This window comes from Protopterus annectens, chromosome 4.part1 (genome assembly GCF_019279795.1).
Source record: "Protopterus annectens isolate FY-2018-M chromosome 4.part1, PAN1.0, whole genome shotgun sequence".
Classification (NCBI taxonomy): domain Eukaryota; kingdom Metazoa; phylum Chordata; order Ceratodontiformes; family Protopteridae; genus Protopterus; species Protopterus annectens.
Genome location: NC_056734.1, coordinates 441,324,348 through 441,350,308, shown reverse-complemented (window position 1 = coordinate 441,350,308; position 25,961 = coordinate 441,324,348). Strand labels below are relative to the sequence as shown.

General features: G+C 36.9%; 1 protein-coding gene across 1 annotated transcript in view; it reads right to left on the bottom strand.

Annotated features, from left to right (window-relative positions):
• Positions 1-23,397, bottom strand: part of WDFY1 (WD repeat and FYVE domain containing 1) — a 954,352-nt gene extending 930,955 nt beyond the window's left edge. Inside the window, exon 1 of the mRNA XM_044070252.1 lies at positions 23,071-23,397. Coding sequence (XP_043926187.1) covers positions 23,071-23,261 — 191 coding nt within the window. The 5' untranslated portion in view covers positions 23,262-23,397. The remainder of the gene's footprint in view (positions 1-23,070) is intronic.
• Positions 23,398-25,961: the final 2,564 nt, after the last annotated feature.

The following is a 25,961-nucleotide window of genomic DNA, read 5'->3' as shown; positions in this document are numbered from 1 at the left end:
ATTAAGATGCTTTATAACAATGCCTCTATTTCCCTGTATACAAATAAAACTTTATTACGCCCTATTAAAATTACCAATGGCACTAGGCAGGGTTGCCCACGCCCTATTAAAATTACCAATGGCATTAGGCAGGTTTGCCCATGCTCACCTTATCCTTTTAATTTATATCTGGAACCTTTTCCTTCTCTGGATTAAACAAAAGACTTATCACCATATCCCAAAAGTCTTCAAAATTGATATAAATTATTCCGCATTTGCAGATGACCTAAACATCTATTTTGAGCTTCCCAACACTGATTTTCATAACATCTGAAATTCTATTAATCTTTTTGCTGAGGCTGCAAATTATAAATTAAACCCTCCTAAATCATCTATTTTTCCATTAAACCCTGCAAACCATTTAGAATACTACTTCCCCCTGTCTGACATTCCTCTCAAATATACAATTAAATACCTAGGAATAAAAATTTCACACACCCTCACCAAGAACTAATAAAAGCAAACCTAGAGAGTCTGGGATCAGATAAAATAATGATCTAACTAGATGGAAAAACATCAATCTTTCTTCGATATCAAAATCTGCTATCATTAAAATGAATATTTTGCCTAGAATCCTTTTTCATCTCAATTCCATCTTCTTAAACGTTCCCAAAATTTTTTCAGAAAAATGGAAACCACAATCTCAAAGTTTTTATGGTTCCCTAAATCAACCAGAATATCATACAGGAATCTAATTACCCCAAAGAACAAAGGTGGTTTAAGTCTCCCGGATTTTAATTTATATTACATCATTAATGCTAGCCATCTAATTCAAATAGCCTATGACCTCTCTGCTGAAACTCTGTACCCAACCTGGATCAAAATCTGGTGCAACTATATATATTCGTTAAAACTCAATCCATATGCTGTCCCTTTTCTTGCACCTGAAGGTGACTACAAGTTCAAGATCTTGCCTACTCTAAAGAACAAAATTCACATCTTTCAAACTCTGATGACCTCCTTAAATTTACACAATACTATTCCCATTCTCCAACCTATTCACCTAAACTCTAACTTAAAAAATCAAAAATAAAATGAAATAATCGATCTAACAAACTTCCCTATTGTTAAGAAAGCCATAGTTTGGCACTTCTATAACTCTAAAAATGTTGCCGAGGTCAAAGCTTTATTTGGTGCTCCTAACAAATATGATCCTACCTTAAGGCAAATTAGCTCACTTATAAAACAAAAATTCTCTTACTATAGAGTGAAAGAGCAAGACATTACAGTATCACAATCATTAAATCACTCTCCCTATGGAACAAAATGATTTTGAATACCTATAAACTTGTGTCAAGCATTAAGTATAATCATTCACTTCTTTTTTCCAAATATTGGGACGGTATACAAGGAGAAATTTCTATGGAGTCTAAGTGCGAAGCAATCAATAATACCCAGAATTTAACCCCCTTCAAAAACCTAATTTACACTCAGCTTATGATAAACAACAATTCCTACTATAACTCAGCTGTCTTACTGAAATTCGGATACAATAAAAACCTAACCTGTCCATTCTGTTCCCTCCCACACGTAGATACACTTCACATCTTTTGGAGCTGTAAGAATATTTACAAACTTTGGTGTTCTCTCAGAACTCAGTTGGAAAAAATGAGATATGAAAAAAAAAAAAAACACACATTCCCGTGGCAAACTATGATTTTAATTATTATTCCTAAATCTCTTAAGGGTATCCATCGCCATATCGGTGTTACAGCCTGTGCCCTTCTCAAATATTTTACAGCCAAGAACTGGGTCAATCCCTCAACAATAGCTTGGGAAAACTTTACATCAATGGCAATCAAATATATATCTGCACATAAGGTATGCAATAATAACAAAAAAAATAAAGAATATTTTCAGAATTACTGGTGTAGACTTTTTGACCTAATCCAAACTAAATAATCTTCCAAACTGTGGGTCTCTAACACTACATTCCAGGAAAAACTCCATCAGTATCATTTCTGGCCCTATAACCACATTGTTACCATCACACAGTAACTTTTGATTTTACAAAATATTTTGTTATATCATTTTGTTATCCTCTGGCATCCATGGTGTAAATATGGTATAAATAGAAGTACATGGTGTAAATAGTTGTTTTTTATGGTTATACCCTCCTTACCACTTTTTTTTCTTCTTAAGACAGTCACATATTCTTCCTTCCAAGCCACTTTCCATTTGTATCCCTAAACTTTGACTGTAATATGTTATTGGGGGTCTTTACTGCTTATATTGGTCTCTAAGATGTAAGCTATTGGTCTCCAAGATGTAAGCTTCCCTGTAAGATAACTGCTGTGTTCTAAATGCATAGTTTTTCCACTAACTGTTACATATATACCTAAACTTTACTGCTTCCCACAATGACTTACAGTTTTTCCTTTGCATGTTTGAAAAGTTTGAAAAATCAATAAAAATATATTTGAAAAAAAAAAAAAAAAAAAGGAAATAGATGAAAACAATATATACAGCCAATGATCGAGTCATACAGGTTAACCATTGTACCAACCCCAAAGACACCATGTACAGTGTTCGAGTGCCACCTTGGGAGGGAAACTGGCTAGGGTTAGAATGGATAAATAAGAAAGCTAATCTAGTAATTGTTTATGAACTTATGAACCCATGAATCTAAGGAAAAGGGAAAATGAAAATTTTAGAGTGCTTTCTGTAAATGTGAATACCATTAGGAACATATAAGAAGAATAGGGATTTTTGAGTGGTGTAATATATGTGACACAGATGTCATTATATTAGAAGACACAAGATTTTTAACAAAATTAAGAAAGACTACAAAACAGAAAAACTATGGAGAGGAAATATAATCTAGAATTTCTGGAGTAGCCATATTATGTAGAAATATCAGTACAGACTATTAGATGTAACTTTAGGAAAAAATGGGAAGATTAAACACGGTTGAAAATGGAAAGAACAAGTATACAAACTTATAGGTTTATACTAATTGTAAAGAAAGGGAAAGCTTATTTCCTCAGATTTTAAACTATGCAGTGATAAATATGATCATTACTTAACTGCGATTTAAGAGGCAAGCATAAAAAGAAAATTATATAAGAAAAATGTTAGTTATAAAATGTTAAAAGTTTGGGACAAAAATTCAAGGACTTGCAAAAAAGAATTATATGGAAAAATTAACATGAAAACAAGAACTGATGTATAAGCAAAGATATTTTTACAAGGAAAAAGAGAAGTAGTAGTATCAAGTTACTTAAGCAGATTAGTAATAGTGTAAAGAGAGAAATAAAACAAGTAAAAGAAGAAATAGAAAAAAACTTAGGAAAAAATTATGAATAGTGCAGTACAATATGTACAACAAATGTTTAAAGCTAAAAAAAGGTAGTAAAAAAATATGAAAGTAAAAAAAGTTTACAGAAAAAGAGAAGAAAGGTGGAAAAAGAGATGTCTTTAAATGAGCTAGATAAAGTATTAGGCCAAGTAAAAATAGATTTGGCTGCAGAAGCAGATGGAATAGGGTACGAAATTTATAAAAATGTAGGTAACTGGAAAAAAATATTTTTTTACAGACTGTGAATGAATGGGTAAATTAAGGTTTTCTGAATGAAGAATTATACAGTGGAATACTTAAAAATTCACATGGATAAAGGATGAGAAAAGGCAATTAAAGTAGAGACCAAGACATTTATGAAAATCAAACAAAGATTCAAAACTAAAATGGAAAATATTATGAAGATAAAACACAGTACAAAGGGAAAGGGGAAGGGCTGTCAAGAATTAATGTTAGAGAAATTGTGGATGATATAAAAGAACGAAAATCATGATTAGACCTTAATAAGACATTTTGATATAGTAAGATATGCAATCTTAAATCTTACGGGTAATAATGAAGGTCTATTTAAGTGAGAAGGAATTATATACACGTCAGCTTCCATTATTAGTAAAAAAAAATACTTGAAAATGGTTGGTTAAGCAAAGAGGTACATATGAAAAGTGGTGTAAGACAGGGATGTCCAATGAGTTGTATACTCTTTGCATTAGTTTTGAATGTGATAGTGTGTGAAATAAACTACAAAATGAAGGGTTAAAATTCCAGTCCTGCTAACATATACAGATGACGTTACAGTAATTGCAAAAAACAAAATGTGGATAAAACTAATAGTTTGTACAAATGAGTAAGTGCCTAGAAGTGATAGGGATGGTTTTAAGGGTCTATAATCAGATAGTCGAAGTTCCGTAACTCCGAACACCTAATGGTCGAACCATTATGTTCAAAGTTACAGAACTTCGACTACGGAAAATAAATAAAAAAAACAGACAAAATAATAAAGTGTTGTAAGAAGGGGGCAAGCCCCCCCCCACACCCCCACTACTTAAATATACCAACTCCGAGATCGCACCACATTGAAGTGAATGGAAACTTCTGTTTATGGAGATTTTCATTCAAATGCTCAAACTTTTACAAATCTGAACGTATGGTCTCGACCATATGTGGTTCGAACTTGTAAACAAGTTAGACTACATGATAGGAACCCGTTTTAAACAAAGAGAAAAGTAAAGATTTAGTTGATGCAGTAGGTATATATATTTACAATGAATAAAACTTCTATGTTAGGTATAAAATTTTGGAATAAAGATGTTAAGTAGAATTCAATGGGGAAAAACAACAAAAAGAATTAAAATAAACCTGTCATTTCTGGAGAACATATAAAATTATCATTCAGAAAAAAAAGCCGTACTTGATAAAAATTAAGTACTAATGGGAAACTAGCATATGGTGCCAGCAGTATTTGAAAAGGAATTATTGTAGACAAATTTTTAATTTATATGGGGTTCTACATTAAACCCAATGAACGATGAGTTTTGTATGTAAATAAAGATGGAGGTTTAGGGCTAAAATTAACCCAGTGAGATATTCTCCTTCATTAAATGTATACCAAAAGATGAGAAATTAGTGGTAAAATTAAGCATGTATAAATAGAGAAATAAAATGTTACCAGGATAAAAAAATTCTGTGGAAAATAAAAATTAACGATATAGAAACAGATCATTATATTCTTATACTTTTCTACGTATAACCATGGGATAATCTAACAAATGAAAACAAAGCTATAAAAACAAGAAGCAAATGGTGTAATCAGAAAATAGAATGTCAAGATTTTTTTGTGGAGACTGGTGATAAATTGTTAATTATATGAAATATGCCATATAAAAAGAAAAGTCATAGAATAGGTTTACATCATCAAAAAGAAGAAACTACACAACACGTGTTCTTGTAATGTAAAAGATTAAAAATATTAGGAGGAAAACTATGTACAGAATATTTTTGAAGACATAAAAGAAGCAGAGAAAATAGACATGGTTAGTAATAGAAGTAAATAATATGTTAAAATAATGTATCTATTCTTCTATGTCATGTGCATATGGAATAAAAAAAATGAAATTATGTCCAATGGCAAATGGATTTTAGGAACAATATTAAGTAAAATCAGATGGTGGTTATAGGAGGAGGGAGTGGAGTTCTAATATGATTGAAATTTTAGTATGACTGTAAAGGATATCATGAATGTGTGTAAACAGATTTGTATATAAATATGTTATAAATAACAGTTCTTTTTGTACATAATGGAATCTTTTACATCCACCCAAGCTATCACCAACTCTAGCAGATGTGGTCCCAGATTAATGTCTCATCTGAAGAACACCACATTCAGGAGTGCAGCACCACCTCCCCTCATGCCACAATGCAATATCAGCAGTGGATCTACCTGGTGTAGAATAGAAACCACAGCCTTCTGCACTAAAGGCAGAGTGCATTACCTATTGTGCCACTAACACTGCTAAACTGACTTTAAAACATGGCAGAAATGAAAGATCTGGGTACTTGGAGCACTAAATCTAGTACAGCTATGGCTGCAGGACAGTTAGGACTCTTTAGCAGACAGAAATTTCCCAAGCTGCCAAGTCTCTTCCCTATTACACAATTGCAAGGATTCCCCTTTCATCTCCAGTTCCTTTACTACAAACTTAAAACTCTGAGATCAAAGTTGAGGAGAGGGGTTGGACACAGAGACACTTCTTGCAGCCAGAACCCTGCCCACAAATACAGTCTTATGGTAAATACCAACAATTTTTAAATCCAGTGTTGTACAACTCTAGCCACTTGAAGGTATACAGAGTCCCACAGCTGGACCTATTTGGTGTTATCTCACTGGAACATTGCACAAGTCATACTGGCTCCAAAGGAAGACTTGGACCCAGAGGCCACATCCATCTTGAAACATATTCATACATTTGTGAGTGTTTTCACATAATAGCAAGTTTTGTAGTACTGGTATATGTTACTTATGTTACTGAATTGTAACAACGAACTGAAATAGGTGTCACATTAACTGAAAAACACCAGTTATGACGGGTCTACTTCTAATGCCCGAACCGCCGATTCACCGACAGGGAAATGACCGACGCCAGAAACCCGACAACACACAAACCCGACAACGCGAAACACCGAACACCATAACACCGACACACTACACGTCAACAACACAGTACACTACAACACATATCCACTAGCCCTAACCCAAACCCTAACCCTAAGGTCCGACACTACCGCACACACTCCCTACCTGCACCCTAACCCTAACTCACTTACACACCCCAAACCCCAAGCTCCGACACTACCGCACACACTCCCTACCTGCACCCTAACCCTAACTCACTTACACACCCCAAACCCCAAGCTCCGACACTACCGCACACACTCCCTACCTGCACCCTAACCCTAACTCACTTACACACCCCAAACCCCAAGCTCCGACACTACCGCACACTCACCTATCACACACCCTAACCCTACATCCCTGAGTATTCAACACTTACCTGTCCGCTCCCTACTCCTACATCCCTCACTATCGCATACTTACCAGGTCGCGCTTACACATTCCCCTTGTCGGTCTTCCGTCTGTCGGGATTCGAGCGTGTCGGTCAACTCCGTTGTCGGGTTTCTGGCGTCGGTCATTTCCCTGTCGGTGAATCGGCGGTTCGGGCATTAGAAGTAGACCCGTTATGACACATCAATAAATAATAATGATGTGTGAAAAGGCAGCTGCTACATGGTGTATAATTTATTCCTTGAAGGAAGTTTGGTCATGGTACCAGAAGCACCAATAAAGATTCTTAGCAGCTATCTACGGCTCAGGCTGTGTGTTTTTTTTATTTATCGATAAGCAGCCAGATCATATTCAAGAAATTCTATTAGCCACCCAATAGAAAAAGCATTATGGCTAGCTAAACAAGCTGCCAGCCTGTTACATAGAAAAACACACAAACCCAAATAGAAAGCACTTGTAGGAAATCAGGCTGCAGGCTGTAGTTCGAAGTTTTAATTAAGGTACCAAAGACACAAGCGCAAACATCACTGCGTTGTTTCAGATAACTTCATCAGATAACATAAAACATGTGTTTTATGTTATCTGATGAAGTTATCTGAAAACGAAAACGCAGTGTGGAGTGTTTTTGGCGTTTATGTGTCTTTGGTACCTTAATTAAAACTTCGAACTACAGCCTGCAGCCTGATTTCCTACAAGTGCTTTCTACTTGGGTTTGTGTGTTTTTTGGCACTTGGACATATTCTTTTTAGCTTTGCGTCTGTTACATAGCAAAGAAAGGCCAGTTGTATAGCTGTAGGCAGAAAATATTGCCTTAAGGAAATCTTGGACTGACAGTTATTATACCACATTTCCAGAAGAAGCCCGACCTCCCAAACACCAGTACAGTTTCAATGACATTCCAGCCTTTGCTCATTTCTCTACGAAGAATGGAGCTGCAGGTCAAATCATGACATGTGCCACTCCAAAAAGAGAGCAGGAGTATACCAGTTGGAGCAAATGATACAAAGTAGCAGCATCTAACTTGCCTGGATAATTTACACTACTCCTTGATATGTGCTGGGGGAATACAAGATCTAAATTACCAGGTGAACTCTTACAGGAATCAGAATTCCACTAGATGAAGTCTTGAAATGGTCAGCATATTCTTGGGCTACATAATGAAGAAAGATGAAATGCAATGTGCATGACAGTTTCTTCCAGGGAGGGTACACAAAGATCAATATGTAAGATCAGGCTCCCTGTTCAGAAGTTTCCAAAAAAGCTGTGCCCCATGTCCAAATCAAGCATTGACAAAACTTTATATTTCTAGTATAGGCACAGAGGTTACTAGGAATCCAGATAAAAAGGTAATGTGTCAGCACATTGTCCTTGGTACACCAAATACCTCATCAAATACATATCAAGAAGCAAAAAAGCAAAAACTACAGTATCATTTAGAAAGCTTGATAAAATACTTTACTAAAATGGAATGTTCAAGAATAAATAAGGTGTACCTCTCTGCCAGTACTGTAACACAAAAACAGAATAAAATCTAATAAATGCAATCAAGTTCTAAGCAGCATGATCTGAAAAATTGGGGCAATGTAACTCAGACTTACTGTCAAGTGAAAGAACCAGCCACAGGGGCTGTTTTTTACATTGTCTTATGCTGTCAGTATACAAAGTCTGAAGTTTCACATATTGGGCATTTCCCTATGCCAAAGACTGCGCAACATTGTGCTCAAGTCTACTTAAAGTCGCGCAACCCCTATACTGAAGTCTTGACATCCTGCAAAACATGTAACAGTGTTTGTTTTATTTAGAGTATTTTATTTAATCAACAATTCTGTTTCAATATTTAAATACTCTGTCAGAGTATGACGAACTGACAAATCTCTCTTGAAAAGAGAACTTGAGAATGTCATATGAAATACAAAACATAAACATTCAGATGGCAGACATGACTAGCAGAGATACCAGGAAGTTTCTTGAACATCCCTTCATAAACCAAACATGATGATAAAACTGAATGCAGAACACAAAACTATTCTCTCTCTAGTCTACACAATCAAAGCACTGCCAAATATATGCAGAACACAAAACTATTCTCTCGCCACACAATCAAAGCACTGCCAAAGATATATTCTAAAATGAAGTAAATAAAGGTAAATACTGTGGGAAGAAATAGCCAGGGAATTGTTACGGCTAGGCTTGTATAGGCCCTAGGGCCGATAGCCTAGTACCAACCCCCCCAATCCATGAATCTGAATCAGCAAGAACAAGTAAGCATCAAATAACCACAATGGTCCTTCAAGCAATTCTGGATTAAGAAATGAACTGTAGCCAAGATAAAAAAAAAAGGAGGAACCAAATTAAGTTGACAGTCCATGTATTGGTTGTTACACCAAATACATATAGTCACATTAGAGGTGGTAAATATAGCAAAGTCCCAGGTAACTGGGTTTAAACATCAGCAGTCTTTTGACCCTAACCATACTCACAGATTGTAACCCTCTTCCCGGAAGGTGTAGCCCCACTCCTTTCGCCCTCACTAACACTCCAGCTCACTTTGCTCCCCTGCCCCCATTCCCACCCACCTTCACTTACATGCATTTATTCTCGTGTTCTTACCACTCCCCCATCACCCCACCTTACCCATCACATTTCCACCCAAATCAAATCTTTATTCTCGTGTTCTTACCACGCCCCATCACCCCACCTCACCCATCACATTTCCACCCAAATCAAATCTTCTCTCATTTTTCACTACCAATCCCACAAAATTCCCTCCTTCAACTTCTTAACTGTCCCCCCACTCCTCCAATTACTCATACTGCCATCCACTTCCCAACCTGTCTAATACTCTATTGCCACCTCTTTGTCGACTTTCACACTCCCATTTGAACCTTCCTCTCTCCTTACAACATGCTCCTACACCTACTCCTTTCAATACCACTACTTACAGTTCTCACTCTAACCACATCCTACCATGGACCTCTTACTGATCAATCCTCTAGTCCCACCTTACCCTAGCTTCACTCTGATAACACATCACCATATTCCTTCTATATACTATCTTCTCTATTCTCTCACCACATCTTACACCTATTCAAACACAATCCCAAGCTCTACTACCCCCCCAAACTCAAATCCAAACTCATTCCACTACACCCCCTTAGATATACCCCCTTTATCCCTATTCTTTCCCTACTACTCGCAGGAGATATTCATCCTAACCCAGTCCACTAACTCTCCTCTGACCCATATATCTTGTCTAATTCCACCTCTACCTAGATGCCCACCCCACCTCTGCCTACCTCTTTCTGCTAAGCACCTTAAAATCTTTGGTCTCAATATTCATAGTGCAGTAAAGAAACTCTCTGAACTCTACTTCTGGATATCATTACACTCTCTAGACATCCTCTCCATCTCAGAAACCTGGCTAAAACCTCACATATCAAACAAACAGAGAACGTCTCCCCTCAGGCTACAAAATCTTATGCCAAGACAGGCCTTCCAAACAAAGGTGGAGGAGTAGCAGTCATCTATTCAGAAAACCTCTCTCTCCAACCTCTACCATACCCCCCCCACCAAGTTTCCACCCAGCTGAGATACTCATAGTTAACTATAACCTAAACAATCACAAAAAGATTGCCATCGCCGCCATCCACATACCACCCAGTAACAATATCCCTGCACTAGAACTCTTTCTAGCCTGAATCTCCCAAACCATCACCTACAAAACCATTATTATTGGAGATGTCGACAGACTGGAATTCTCTCGCCACCCACTTCCCAATACCAGCATTAACGTATATGGCTTCACCCAACTCATATTAATCACCACCCCAACTCGTATTAATCAAAAATCCAACATCAGCACCACTCTAGACTGGATACTTACTTCCCACCCCGACCATTATCATAACCCTTCTATTCTCCCTAACACCCTAAGTGATCATCACCCTCTCTCTATAAATAATCACCTATTCTAACCATCTAACACACACACACATATGCAGGGACTGTCGTAATCTATCCAACTTTCACCCCAATTTATTTAATCAAACACTCATCTATAAATTGTTCCTCTCTCCAGCAACTCCCCCTCGAAGAAGCTATTCTCACATTCAACAGCATCTTCCTTAAAACTCTTTACTCCCCAGCCCCTACTAAAAAAGCTTGTGTTAAAACAAACTTTGCACCTTGGATAAGTAATGCCACTCTCACTCTAATGCAGAAGAGAGACTCTGCATGGAAAACCTGAAGCAAATTTAGTACCCCTTCCAGCCTCCCAAAAAAAAAAAAAAAAAAAACCCCACTCCCAACCCCAAAAGATTCTGGAGTACCATTAATAAGCTTTTACATCCAGGTAATCCTAAAAACTGCTCTCCCCTAGACACTGGTACATCCCTCAACTTCTTCATAGACTCCATATAGAAACCAATCAAATCTAACACAAACATTAATCATGACACCCTCTCCTCCAACCACAGCACCTTAATCATGACACCCTCTCCTCCAACCACAGCACCTTCTCTATCAAGCCTATCCTCACAACTGTTATCAGATCCCTACTCTCTAAACTTAAACCCTGCTTCCCTACAGCAGATGCCCCCCCCTACATAGCCTATCCAGTCTCCATACTCCTTAACCGATCAATTCAGGAAAACCTAGTCCCTCAAATATGGAAAACCGTACATTATTCCCTTGCACAAAAGGTGGAAATTAACGACCCCTCAAATGTCAGATTTATCACCATCTTAGCCCCCATCTCAAAAATCCTAGAAAGGTGTATTCACAAACAACTCATGGCACATACCTCCTCACCTCCACCCAACATGGCTTCCGCCCACACCATAGCACCACTACCACTCTACTGTCTTTCACTAATTCCATCTCCACTTCCATCTCCACTAATTCCATCTCCACTTCTCTCAGTATCAACAAACTAGCATCTTCCCTCTTCCTGGCTCTCTCTATGGCTTTCAATACTGTTTCACAGAACCTCTTGCTCTCCAAGCTTTCTTCCTTCAACCTCTCTACCTCCACCCTTAACTGGTTCTCTTCATACCTATCAAATAGCGCTCAATCTGTCAAATGCATGTCAGCTACTTCTCCATTCCTTCCCGTTCTTACTGGAGTCCCCCAAAGCTCCAGTCTAGGTACCCTACTATTTAACATTTTTACTAATGCTCTCTTCCAATCCTGCCCCCACTCTAAAATTTATACAATATTCTGATGACTCTACGATCATCTCTACCTCTGACAATCTAACCCACCTACATACCCTCACACAAGACACATTACACTCTGGCGAAAGATGGCTCACTACTAACCAACTCCTACTTAACCCAGCAAAACTAAACTTCTTCTTTTCCTTCCCAAACCTCTCCAACACCTCAAATCTTCCTTCTTAATCTCATCCCTAAACAATACAACTATTCTGGCAGAGTCTCACACTAAAACTACTTGGTATACTCATAGATGGGGAGCTAAAATTAACACCCACATCAACAAATGCATCAAGAAGTCCCACCAGAAACTTGGGATTGATATACAGAAATAAAAAATTCCTTACACAAGAATCCAAAGTACCCCTTGCCCAAGCCTACCTCCTTCCTACGTTACTATATCCTGCCCCCATTTTCACCAACCTCCCAAAAAAAAAATCTCAAACTTGAGCCAACGTATAATAAAATCGCTAGGTTTGCCACAGATCTCTCCTATCTCACACACCACTGTTTCTCACTAAAAAAAAAAAAAAAAAAAAAAAAACTGGCTAGAGTTTCACAGCCAACTCCTTCATGACACACTCCATCTTGCCGTAGTTTGCCCCTTACTAACAACTCTCTTCTCCCCCTACGTCCCTAACCGTGAGCTTTGTAGCTCTGACCAGCTCCTACTCCAAGTTTCCAAACCTAATAAAACCATAAGTAAAAGTCTTTATAGTCATGCAGTCACCACATCTTGTAGTAAGCTCCCTCTCCTCATCAGATCTCTCCAAAATACACTCAAGTTCAAACTTGCCTCCAAGGACTACCTACGTCCTGCCCCTGTAAAGACTCTCCTTGAAGCAATTTTCCTCCCCAGCCCTCTTCTCCCATCAAGCCACTACCTCTATTTCTTCTATCCTAGACTCCCCTGCTTGTAAGTTTTCTACTTCCATTTTCAGTAATCTATGCAACTAGTTTCTTAAATACTTTTAGTGCATCATACAACTCTCACTTATGTTTTTCCTGCTCTTACCCTGCCGCCCCACTATTTTCCTGGACTTTACTCTATGCTATAAGTAGGACCTGCCTATCCTCTAGTCCTTCTTTCCTCTTTCCCTTATTTCCTACCATACAATTCAATGACATGTTATTGTAAGGTTAATTGCACCTTTTTAAGAATGTTCAACACAATTTATATTTATATTCTCATTTTATAATGTTGTTTATATCTGTATTTTCTCTTTTGTATACATCTGTAATTCTCTTGTAACTAACTGTAAACATTTTATCTGGAGCTTTTCTCCTTGGGTCTCTGCTGAAAAAGGGCACCTGCCCAGCCAAACTAACCCGATAAATGGCAAATAAATAAATATATAAAAATATACAACTGATCATTAAAGAAAAACACTAACCCTTGTCTAGGGATCTGTAAGCACTCCAATAACCAAGACAAGTGCATACTATTGCTGCTTAATTCTGTACATAACAAACGTATTGTCATGTTCTGTATAGTTACGAGACTACCACAAGCATTTAAAATGCTTTAAGACTAATGCTATGCAACATAGATATGTAAAGCTATTAGGAATATATTGGTTTCTTTTTTTTAGATTCATGCATTACTTCTTATTGAAACAAACATCTGACACTGATGTAACAGACAACTACTACATTTTTACATGAACTATGAACAGTTTTAGATCCAGCATTTTCTTGGTTTACAAATTAAACGAATAATACAATTACTTAGAACAGTGATACGTTACAGGTAGGTGGGTCAAAAACAGGGAGCTGGGTAGGAAAATGCTGAAGAAGATCCTTAGAAGTGGACGGACTTACTTACAGGTAAGTCCAAAAGTTGACTTTTAGGTGCAGGAGACAAGATGCATGGCAAATATAGGTGAGGGCACAAGGGCTACAAAAAAATCAAGAATGGACATTAAAAGAAAAACAAAGTGTAACAAAGGGATACAGACTAGACAATTAGAGACAATGTTAGAAATGAGTTGTAAAGCTAAAAAGTGAAGAAAAATGAGCAAAAAGGTCTAATATTATAACTGTATTAAATGTTAGCAATGACTGACCAAAAAGTAGATGATGTGAGAAGGAGCAGTACAGAAAGGTATCCTGGGTACATGCAAAAGAAAGCATGGAGACAAGACCTACAGGTGAAGGGGAATGGAAGAAGGCAAGCAAAAGCAGGAGATCTACTGCAGACATGAAGGGAAAATATAAGAGGTCACGGATAAATGTAAACTGTTCAGCAGCTAAAATGAAAAGGGTTGGGGTTTACATAATGGTTAATGTGTTTAACACACAAACACAGGGTAAAGGGTTTGAATCTCACCTTTGAAAGGGAGATTTGCTAGGCTTAAAATGGCCCTCAAGGGCTGCTAGCCTAGTACTTGCATATGAGTAATGGAGTGTTCCAGTGTGATGGATAACAGGAGAAAGTTCCCATCTGTTTACAGTGGTGACCTAGATTTATCTACAAGCACAGGAATTATATGGTCAGCAGTGTAGGCTAGAGATCACCACTCTTTCTTATGGGGATGGTGTAAGGATTTGCCATAGAAGTGAAGTCACGGTGAAGACTGGAGGTAATCCCAAAGCAACAGAAAAAAAAAAAAAATTGAAGGAGGAGTTTGCAGAGTGTTCCAGGGCGCTCAGCACATGAAAGAATTTACCAAGCACAACTGCCTGCACTATGTCCATTGCATCCATACTGACATTGGTGTTGTCAGCTTATTTAATTTAGAGGCCTAGAATATAGTATGAGCTAATTAATTAAAAAAGTCAAGAAATACATCAAGTCAGAAAGTTCTGACCCCCCCACCACCACCAACAAAATAATCCACCACCACCAAAATAAAATAAATAAAAGGCTGAGTTTTAGGCCTAAAGCCTAAGAATAGCTTAATATCTGTACGTGTGTCCCCAGTTTTCTTTAGACCTCCATGTAGGTCCCTTATAATCATTTTACTGTGAACACCAAAAGTCCATTTAAGATTTGCTAGAATCTCTCTCATTCAGCTGACACTCCCCTTATTTTTTCAATATTAAGATTTCACCATCTCTCCTGTTTTTCCCTTAGCAACACCACCTTCTGAAATCACTTGGATATTTTTTTTCTGTACTACTTGCATTACACCTCTGTACTACAAACAAAGGTTTACTACCAGTAACAATAAAAGGTCACACGCGTGTACAATATAATTTCATCTTGTATATATTCTTAAGCATATGCCAGACCTATGCACATCTCAGTAGCATAAATGGTTATTTCCAATTTTAAGCTCCATGACCCACAGTGTCACATCTTCCTCTTGTACGAAGTCACTTTAAACAGACATTTGCACCATCCTGTTCATTTCTGCTAGAAACATTGCAGTAGCCCTTATCCACCATGTGACTTATAGTAGCATTTCCCACATCAGCCTTGGGCAGTACTGCTAGCAACTTTGTAGCTTGGTTCTCATCAGAAACCAGACTCAAAAAAACATTGACTCTGGTAACAAAAAATAAAGATTTTACCAAATTCAGAACAGACAGTAAAATAAGAAAAGTATTAAATCCAACTTTCTAAGAAAAAATGCTTTTACTAATTTGATGGCCAGGTAGTCTCATGGGACTCAAACAGGATGTACCATTTCAAAGAAAGACTTCAGAACAAAATACAGATGCATAAATATAAAACAGTATGCAGCATGGACGGATAAGTAGTAAAGTTCAATGATACTACAAACATGAGTGATGGAATAAACGTACTGACATGTTAGAACCACCCATGGGTAGAAAAATGATGTCCATATGTTGGGGTATGTAAACAGAAATATAAGGATGTACTTCCATAAATGTGAATGTCTCCCTTGCACATGGCACAATGAGGCCTTTCTGGGAGAGTGTGTTTAAATCTACAGACAACAGGGAGACGATGGAGAACAGAAAAGGAGGGAAATGGATGCTTTGCAACACTGTATGACACATGGGCATCAGAATTAAAACAGCAAGAGAGGTGACAGAGTGGGTTGGATTAGTAAGAGCATATACAGGGATAGGATGACTGCACATTTTCTGAATGTGGTGCTGAAGCTTAGCATACTGCAGAGCTACAAAAACATGTAAAAGTGACAAGGACAGGTGGATAAAAAGACTGGCTGTATATTAAAAAAAAAAAAAAAAGACAGCATTTTTTCACGCTAGGACAAGCAGCTGTAAAGGATTAGCTCTAAATGAAATGACATGACATAACTAAAGGTCTTTTTTCCAGTTAAGCATAACAGCCACACAGTATAATGAAAAAAAAAATGTTTGTTGAGGCAAGCAAATCCACATTATGCAGCAGGGCATACATATATTTTTCTGCATTAGCCAATAGCCCAAGTCATGCTAAAGTACTTAGCACATACAGAAGTGCTGAACAATGAAGACAATGATATAGCTATAAAATAAACCAACAACAGGTGTCTGTGGTGCAATAATTAGTAAGACATGGAATGAAATGTCTCATTAAGGGACTAAAAAACATGAAGGAAAACAAAGTTATTTGCATTTCTGCTTTTATAAATTAATTATGCAGCGAAAAAATGTGCTGAATAATGACCAAAAAACTGATGCAAATGTAACTTTCATCCTAAAAATGAAAATGAAAAACAACATGTGCTTGTTGTGCAAGAAGCAATAAGACATAGAAAGAAAATGTTCCGCTTACTAAGTGACTCAATGGGCAAGAGCAAAAATAAAAGCATCTGCATGGAATTCGTGTACTTGGCCACAAATGCCAAAGTCTGAAAGCCTGTATCACAACAATCATGGATATTTCCCTGGTACAGCAGTTCAGTTTCATTTTGGAAAAGTAGACCCAAGAACAAATTATGGTACTAGAAGTCCATTTATGATGGAAAAGTAGAAGCGCCCAATACAAGGTAATTGGAGAGAGGAATAGTGGGTTGTCAAGAGTGCACCAAAATCTCTTATAATGTTCACTTGTGTTCTGCACAAGTAGCAAGCTGCTTACTGTGTATGCATGTCCAAGTGGAGGTGGAGTGAGAGATACCTACTGCTGCACCCTTAGGAAGCATTCCATAACTCCCATGGGAAGCATTCCATAACTCCCAGCATGACATTACCACTAGTAGCTCACTCACACTAAAAAAACTGAAGGTAGTTAAAACTCAATGGCCACAAAGGGTTTCTGAGACAAGAATAAGCAAATAAAAAACAAAAAAAAAAAAAGTTAGGTTCCTTTATTTAGTATTTCTGCGGCATAAACATTCAAAATATAGTTTTTCACAGACTGCATGACGAAAGGATTGTAGCCACTATTACTCAAACACATAAATGATATAAACTATTTTACAAGATGAAGCAAATCTGTTTCACTAGACCAAATCATCTCAGAGATCACTAAACAGACTGAATTCAAATCTATAAATACTGCAGGATACACATCAAGAGGATCTTTGTTTCATCTTGAAACATAAATACAAAACAGACGCACTGCTTTCTTAAAAGGCAATTACTTTTAGTTGTGTCTTCTCATTCATAAATGAATGTAATGACCATACAGCAGATTATGGCTTTCCCAAATTTTACCTTAACTCATTTACCCATGCACTGTCATATTCTCTACTATAAATTGAAGCACCAGTCACCACACTGTAGTAGTAACCAAACGATCCTTTACTTCTGTTTTCCACACACTAGAATAGTACTGAAAAGTACTTAAATCGAAGACAGGCAAAAAGATAAACTTTTAAAATGATGTTAATAGCTTTTCGTCCGGATTTTATCTGGACTTCTTCAGACCCTGGTCAAAAAGCGCTTAACATAATTTTAAAATGCGTGCGGAAAACGGAAATAAAGGATCGTTTGGTTACTACTGCAGTGTGGTGACTGGTGCTTCAATTTTTATTACTTCAGTTTACATTTGGCTTTCTTGGTTTATATTCTCTACTACAACAGCAAAGATCATGATCATAGACTTCCCATCTTCATTATAACTGTCAATACCGGCTTCCCTTCCTGAAAAAAAAAAAAGACGACAATAGTCATAAAATAGTAGGACTACCAGTTCATCTTTCTCATCCCCATTTTTCCTTGCAGTTTTCTAGGCAAGCCAATGAGTAGTTCAATATCAGAATGTAGAAGGAAATCTGTACTTTATACTCAAAACCTTACACGGATGCCTTGACAACACTTAAAAATACACAGCTTCCCAAAAAAGGGCTCCCTACTCACTTGAGAAATGTACACATTTCAGCTGTTACACTCTCACTCATTCCTACTCATTCCTAGTTCATATATGATTCAACTCAACTGCAAGGGAGTTAAAGCCCATCACAGAATTCAAAGAGGAATAAGCAAGTAGAAAATAATCCAAGAAAAGATGCCAAAATAAATCTTTAGCCATAAAAGATACCAAAATAAATCTTTAACCATAAGATGTAACAAAGTTCTCATCTCAAAGCAGTCTTTCTGTATTTTATTATTTTTTTTATTTATACTTTTTCTGCAGACGTTAGTTTAAATATGTTATGAACCAACAAATCCAGCAACAAAAAAATGACAGACAAACACTGCACATAACATCTGACAGCTATTCACAGACAGCTCTCAACAGTACAGAATGTGACAGACAAACACTGCACATAACATCTGACAGCTATTCACAGACAGCTCTCAACAGTACAGAATGTTAAAACACATCCCCGATTTTCCCCTGTAGTTTTCCACTCCATTTTTAGTTGGTTTTAAAATATGTGCTTTCATATTTATGCATTATTTTCATAAATAAATATATATATTTTTCTGGGGAATCTTCTAATGGTTATATGTGTTTTTAACTGTTTTTATACATGTTTACACATTGTTGCTTTAATTCTTTAATTGGTGTGTGTCATGTGATAATACAAGTCATATATATGTGCCCATTTGAATGTTGGCTTTTATCTGATGAAGTTATGTATTTTATATAACGAAAGCGCTTGTTTCTTTTATTTTATGGTGCAATAAACTGTCGGTGAACTACAGCTCCAACCTTGCCTTGTGTGTGGTTAAAAACGTTTGTGCTTTTCTGTGAAATCGACTCCTGAGTATCTAAACAAGCAGAATGATCACTGTATGCTACACATGTAGCGCAACAAATTTAAATAATTTATCTTCTTGTAAACTTTGCATGTCTCAAAGTTTTCAGGAATAAAAGACCATGAGTCTCCTACAGTTAACATGTAGGAGTTTTCAAAAGGATGATTTACACCTCAGCAATAGTCAAATATGTGCTACAATTTACACACACATTATATATATATATATATATATATATATATATATATATATATATATATATATATATATTATATTATTATATATATATATATATATATATATATATATATATATATATATATATATATATATATATATATATAATACACACACACACATACATGCATACATATATAGACACACATATGTATATGTATATACATACACATACATGCATGCATGCATATATATACAGACACACATATGTATATGTATATACACACACATACATACAGTGGATATAAAAAGTGTACACACCCCTGTTTGTGATATAAAAAAATTAGACCACAATAAATAATTTCAAAACTTTTCCCACCTGTAATGTGACCCATAACCTTTACAATTCAATTGAAAAACAAACAAATCTGTTATGGAAAAAATGTACAATACGCTGATTGCATAAGTGCGCACACACAAACTAATACTTTGTTGTGTGTGCACACCCTTAAACTAGTACTTTGTTGAAGCACCTTTTGATTTAATTACAGCATTCAGTCTTCTTGGGTACACACCTGCCATCAATTAAAGAGACTCTGATTAACCCCAAATAAAGTTCAGCTGTCCTAGTAGGATTTTGCTGACATTTACTCAGTTACCTGCTACAGCAAATGCAGTGGTTCACAGAGAGCTTATAAATCATCAAAGGGATCTCATTGTTGAAAGGTATTAGTCAAGAGAAGAGTACAAAAACATTTTCACAGCATTGGATATACCATGGAACACAGTGAAGACAGTCATCAAAAAGTGGAGGAAATAATTGACAACAGTGACTTTACAAAGAACTGGATGTCCCTCCAAAATTGATGAAAAGACAAGATGAAAACTGGTCAGGGAGGCTGACAAGAGTCCTACAGCAATGCTTAAGGAGCTGCTGGAATTTCTGGAAAGTACTGGTTGTGTAGTACTACAAGTGATGACAATCTCCCATATTCTCCATATGTCTGGGCTATGGGGTAGGGTTGCAAGATGTAAGCCTTTTTCTTACACAAAAAAACATCCAGGCCCAGCTAAAATTTGCAAAACAATACATCAAGTCTCCCAAACGTATGTGGGAAAATGTGTTATGGTCTTATGAGACCAATGTTGAACTTTTTGGACAATTCCAAAAGGTAGGTTTAGTGCAAAAACAACACTTCGCATCACCAAAAAAACACCATCCCCATAGTGAAGCATGGTGGTAGCAGTATCATGCTTTGGGGTTGCTTTTCTTCAGCTGGAACTAGGGCTTTAGTCAAGGTGGAGGGAATTATGAACAGTTCCAAATACCAGTCACTTTTGACCCAAAATCTTCAAGTGTCTGCTAGAAAGATGAAGAGGAATTTTACCTTTCAACACAATTACCCCAAGCATACATCCAAATCAACAAAAGAATGGCTTTGCCAGAAGAAAATTAAAGTTTTGGAATGGTCCAGCCAGAGCCCAGACCTAAATCCAATAGAAAATCTGTGGGGTGACCTGAAAAGGGCTGGGCACAAGAGATGCCCTCGCAGCCTGACAGATTTAGAGCACTTTTGCAAGGAAGAGTGGGCAAATACTGCTAAGTCAAGATGTGCCATGCTGATAAGACTCCTACCCAAGAAGACTGTTGTAATTAAATCAAAAGGTGCTTCAATAAAGTATTAGTGTAAGGGTGTGCACACTTGTTTGTACGTTTTTTATTTTTTTCCCCCCTAACAGATTTGTTTCTCAATTGAACTGTACAGGTGATAGGTCACATTAAAGGTGGGAAAAGTTTTGAAATGATTTATTGTGGTCTTGTTTTTTTAGATCATAAAAATCTGCATTTTAACAGGGTATGTACACTTTTTTATATCCACTGTAGTGTGTGTGGGTACACACACACACACACACACACACACACACACACACTCTAAATATGAAAAACTCAAAACGGAAATAGTTACTATTTCCAGTTCATGTAAAACATATACTGAAATATCATAAAATTTGAAAATAACATTCGAGAAGCTTATTTCACTTGAACACAGACAGTATGTCTTAGAAACTGAACATCCAAATACGATTTACAATCAAAGAAACACTATTCTGTACAGAGACCCCCAGTTCTAAACAATACCGCATATGGAAAGAAACACTAAACTTTGAAATAAAATGTACAAGTAAGTATGTTAATACAATAAAAAAAGCATTCAAGACTGCCAATCTGCACAAAAACATTAGGAGGGAATGTTTGTAAACAACTATAGGGTTCTAGCAACCAGAGGCTCCAATTCCTTTAGTGCTTGCAAGCTTCATTCTGAAGGTCAGCATACATGAGAACTCCCTTCACTCTAGACAAAGTGGTACACTGCTGCCCCAAAGCATTCACCCTACAAATTACTCTAGATTAGAAGCACTTTCCTTTTAACCAAGCACTTTCCTTTTAACCATGGCATCTAGTGGTTAGCTCCCCAAAACAAACATTGACATGGACAAAACCCAACCGTTCCACAATCTCTTGAGATACAAGATACAGGGATTCAGAAACACATAGCCTCTGATCCTGGGGGTCCTCAGAATGGTACTGGTTCACAGACCACAGCGTTTCCAAACAGTCAACAAGAAGAAAATAAAACCATTTACTGTAAACGCAATGACAAGTATGTCATACAAAACAACATCATATACATTATTTTACAGCTATGACAAAATGTTCCATTCTTTCTCAAATTTTATCAAAATGTGTAAAAATATGCAAACATTTCAATAAATAGGGACACTGACATGCATTGGTGATTGGTATTGTCAGACATATGGGGGTGATGTAGCCTACGATTTCTCAGTCTCATTGATGGAGTTTCAGCTGTGACCCTGTAACACTAGAATAACCACCCTTTCTACAAATTATCTGCAATATTGTGATTGCCACTTTTGTTTATGATAACAGTCCATTCCTGCATAATTCAGATGGGCGTGTGTATATTCGGTCGAAAATCATAATCAGTTCTATATCTGGCAATATTACTTCAATGGAAGGAGAGGTGTAAAGCCCCATTTTAGTAAAAGTCGGCCGAAGTATTCAATACCGGCGACATAAATCATAAAGTTGTTGCAGAATAAAATATAACGGTTTCTACATTATTTCTGACAAGTACCCCCAAAAGTGCTCCTGTACGCAATACCAGCACCAGTCAATCCTTATGACCAAAATACACGTGCACAGCTGTTAAATTCACCAAACAGCAAAACTGAAGTGTAGTTTGGAGGCATAAATACTCAAAACTATGCTATTACAGAAAAATCAATCCATCAACTCAGAAATTTGTCTAAAGTATTACAAACATTGTAAACACAAGACAATCAAAGATCCTTGCAAATGCTGTATTAAGCGCCCAGTAACACATATAATACCAGGTGTTGTTGTTGTTGTTGTTGTTGTTGGGGGGGGGGGGGGGCTGGATAGTTAGTGGTAGCTGTGGTACTGATGTGCGAGTCGGGGCACCGAAAACTTAAGTGACTTGACCAAGAGAACGGTCACAGCTAGCTTCAGCACTGGCAAAGCAGCGATAATAAACACTTAACTGGTATAAAATATGACATTAAATGTATGCTGCTGCTGAGATTTCCTTGCTCAGAAACAATAAAGAACTCTTATTTGTACTTTGTAGTCCCTGTCCGTTTCCTCCACAGCAATGCATCCCCGAGCCTTTTACCTGTCCTCACTGACAGTGATGACGCCATCTTCCTTAGGTATCAATACGGCTACATTAACGACATCCTGATGTCCCTCGATCTTATTAAGAAGCACCGGTCGATTGCTCTGAGGCCTCGAATGAATTTCAGCAGCCATATTGGCCTTAGGTACTGATTTACTAGGCTGCTCTCGATCAGCTGACAAATACATCAACCCTGCCGTGCATAATAGCGTATTTCCTGGAATACGTGCCCAACACTTTCTTGTTGGTAACGAAGCCTTAAATACCAAAATAGCTGCGCTTCTGTATTTAGATTAGAGTTAATACCACGTTCAGAAGAGAAGCGAGTTAGTAGTTTCTTTGTTTGTCCCTAAAAGTAACTTAAATACAGAACATCTTTGCTATCTAGAATGTACAGAATAACTACAGTGAATGTAGCCATATATATATATATATATATATATATATATATATATATATATGAGCGCGCGTACGTGCAAACAGTATCATTAGTTGTGAGAAAATGACAGTTCAGCTGTAATATCCTGTTTACACTCCACAGCAAATGGATACGTCTTGATCGAAACCTGTGCCAACCAATGTACTGAATGCTAAAGTTGTGTCTTCTCAACTGTACAGATTTTTGCCTCATATTTTGGTCTGTTTCTTATGAAATTGTGGTTTTCTGACAAATCATTGACAAATTTTTAAGTGTTGAAGTCAGAAAGTAAAGACAGACATTTGAGTTTCAGACTTAACACCCTTCAGAAAAATCATGTTAATGCAAAACCTGTTTTTCTATCGGCTTTCTAAGTCTGTAAGAGCAATATTTAAAAAAAAGGGTCCTTATTTTTAGGCCTTTGTCCCCCATTAATTATGGCTTTGCCCAGACTTCTTGCTCAAAGAAGTTGATAGGTATTTACCCCATTAAGAGGGCCGTTCCAAATTTCAGTCTTAAAATTTCACCTTCCAGCTGTCCTGTTCTACACTAAAAGGGGATGTCACGCGATCATTTTAATTAATTGTGTAAATAAATACCCAAACTAAATAATATCAAATCATGTTAATTCGTTAATGGAACTTGTAAGTATGAGTTAACAGTATTAAATTATGCTGAAAACTTACTAGTTAAGAAGTGTTACATATTTTGGTCATTTCTTCTACATTATGAACGATAGTGCAAAGTGTACCATAGCGATAGGCATAGCCATGACCCTTTAACTAAAAGTATACATTACGTTAGTTTTTAAAAACGTCTACACACACGCACATGCACATACACACACACACACACACGCACACAAAGATGTAGAAGCTGAAGGAAATATTTATTTATTTATTTGACATTTGTTTATCAGGATAATCCGACTGGGACAGAAGAACTCATTTTCACCAGAGGGCTGGGAAGAAACGCTCCGTTTACAAAAGATATGTACACACTTCATAAGCAGAAGAACAAAAGAAATATAGCAACATTATGATATAGTAATGCAACTTCAAGTAATATGTACATTGTTGTAAGGAGATGTGTAGACATTTTTCTAAGCAGAATAGCACAGTATTTCTAATTTGGCAGCAAGGTATTTCCAGAAATGCAAATTGTATGTATATTGTTAGTTATGAAGACTGTTGGATAGGATGGGGATAGTGAAGTGGAAAGAAGAACTAGGGGATAAGAGGAGTCTGGTGGAGAGGTACTTACTGCTGGGAAGGAGGAGAGAGAAGGGAGAAGTGAAAGATGGAGAGAGTGAGCGAAAGTGAGGTTAGCTGGATTCATAAAGATTACTACTTTGTGTAGACTTTCTGAATTCAAGAACAGCCATACCACAATGTTTGTGCTGTCTATTTACTCAGAAATGTTACACTAAGTATACACATAGCGTACAGTTTGTTGCAACCTTTATGAATTCAGCATATAGTGTCCAAACACAGAGAGAAACTCAAATACACACACTTTACAGCTGTTATCATCTATGTATTTCTTCATTCACTGAATCAGATTAACACATCTGAAGAGTACGTAATAAATAAGGTGGCTATAATTGCAGGGCACAGAAAGTCACATACAAAGATGCAGGGGCACAAACATACATGCACCCATCTCTGTCTCACACACACACACACACACACACACACACACATATACACACGCACGCACGCGCACACAAAAATGTGTCCAGCAATTAGATCCAGTTTATTTACTACATACTTCTCAGATGTTCTATTCAGATTCAATGAAGTATATGAATTGCTCCATAAGGAGAGCCACTGCTGTTAGAGACATACAATACAAAGCATTACATTTCATATCCCCCTTCCCCACACACATATATAGGCACACAATGTTTTCAACTATCTGTGATTTTACTGCATTTCCCTGAATTTTTTTTTCATATTTTTTCTGTTCCTCAGACATTCTTCACATATTGAGACAGGACTGCAATCACTTAATAATGACAAACATTCAGAGTTTCAGACTTTATAGCCTTCAGAAAATGCATGGTATTGCAAAACCTGTTATTCCAGCACATTTTTAAGTATATAAGTACAATATTTAAAATATGTCTCTGATTTGAGAACCTTGTGTCTAGCTATTTTTCTGCCTTTATCCCTGATTCTTGATTTAAAAGGTTGAATGCTACCACATATATACATACAAACACACTCACTTTCTCTTTCTTTCTCACATACAAACACACACGTATGCATGCATCCTCGTAACTGCTGGTATTGCAGTTAATTGCTTTAGTCTTATTTTTGCATCTTCCCCCGGAATGAGATTACATGTAACCATAAATAGTGAGGGGAAAGAAAGATGACGGCAGGTTATTTCCTTCCATGCTTCCCTGAAGCCACAGACATTTGATTGGATATAATTTTGATTTGAAAGCCAATCAGAGAATGACAAG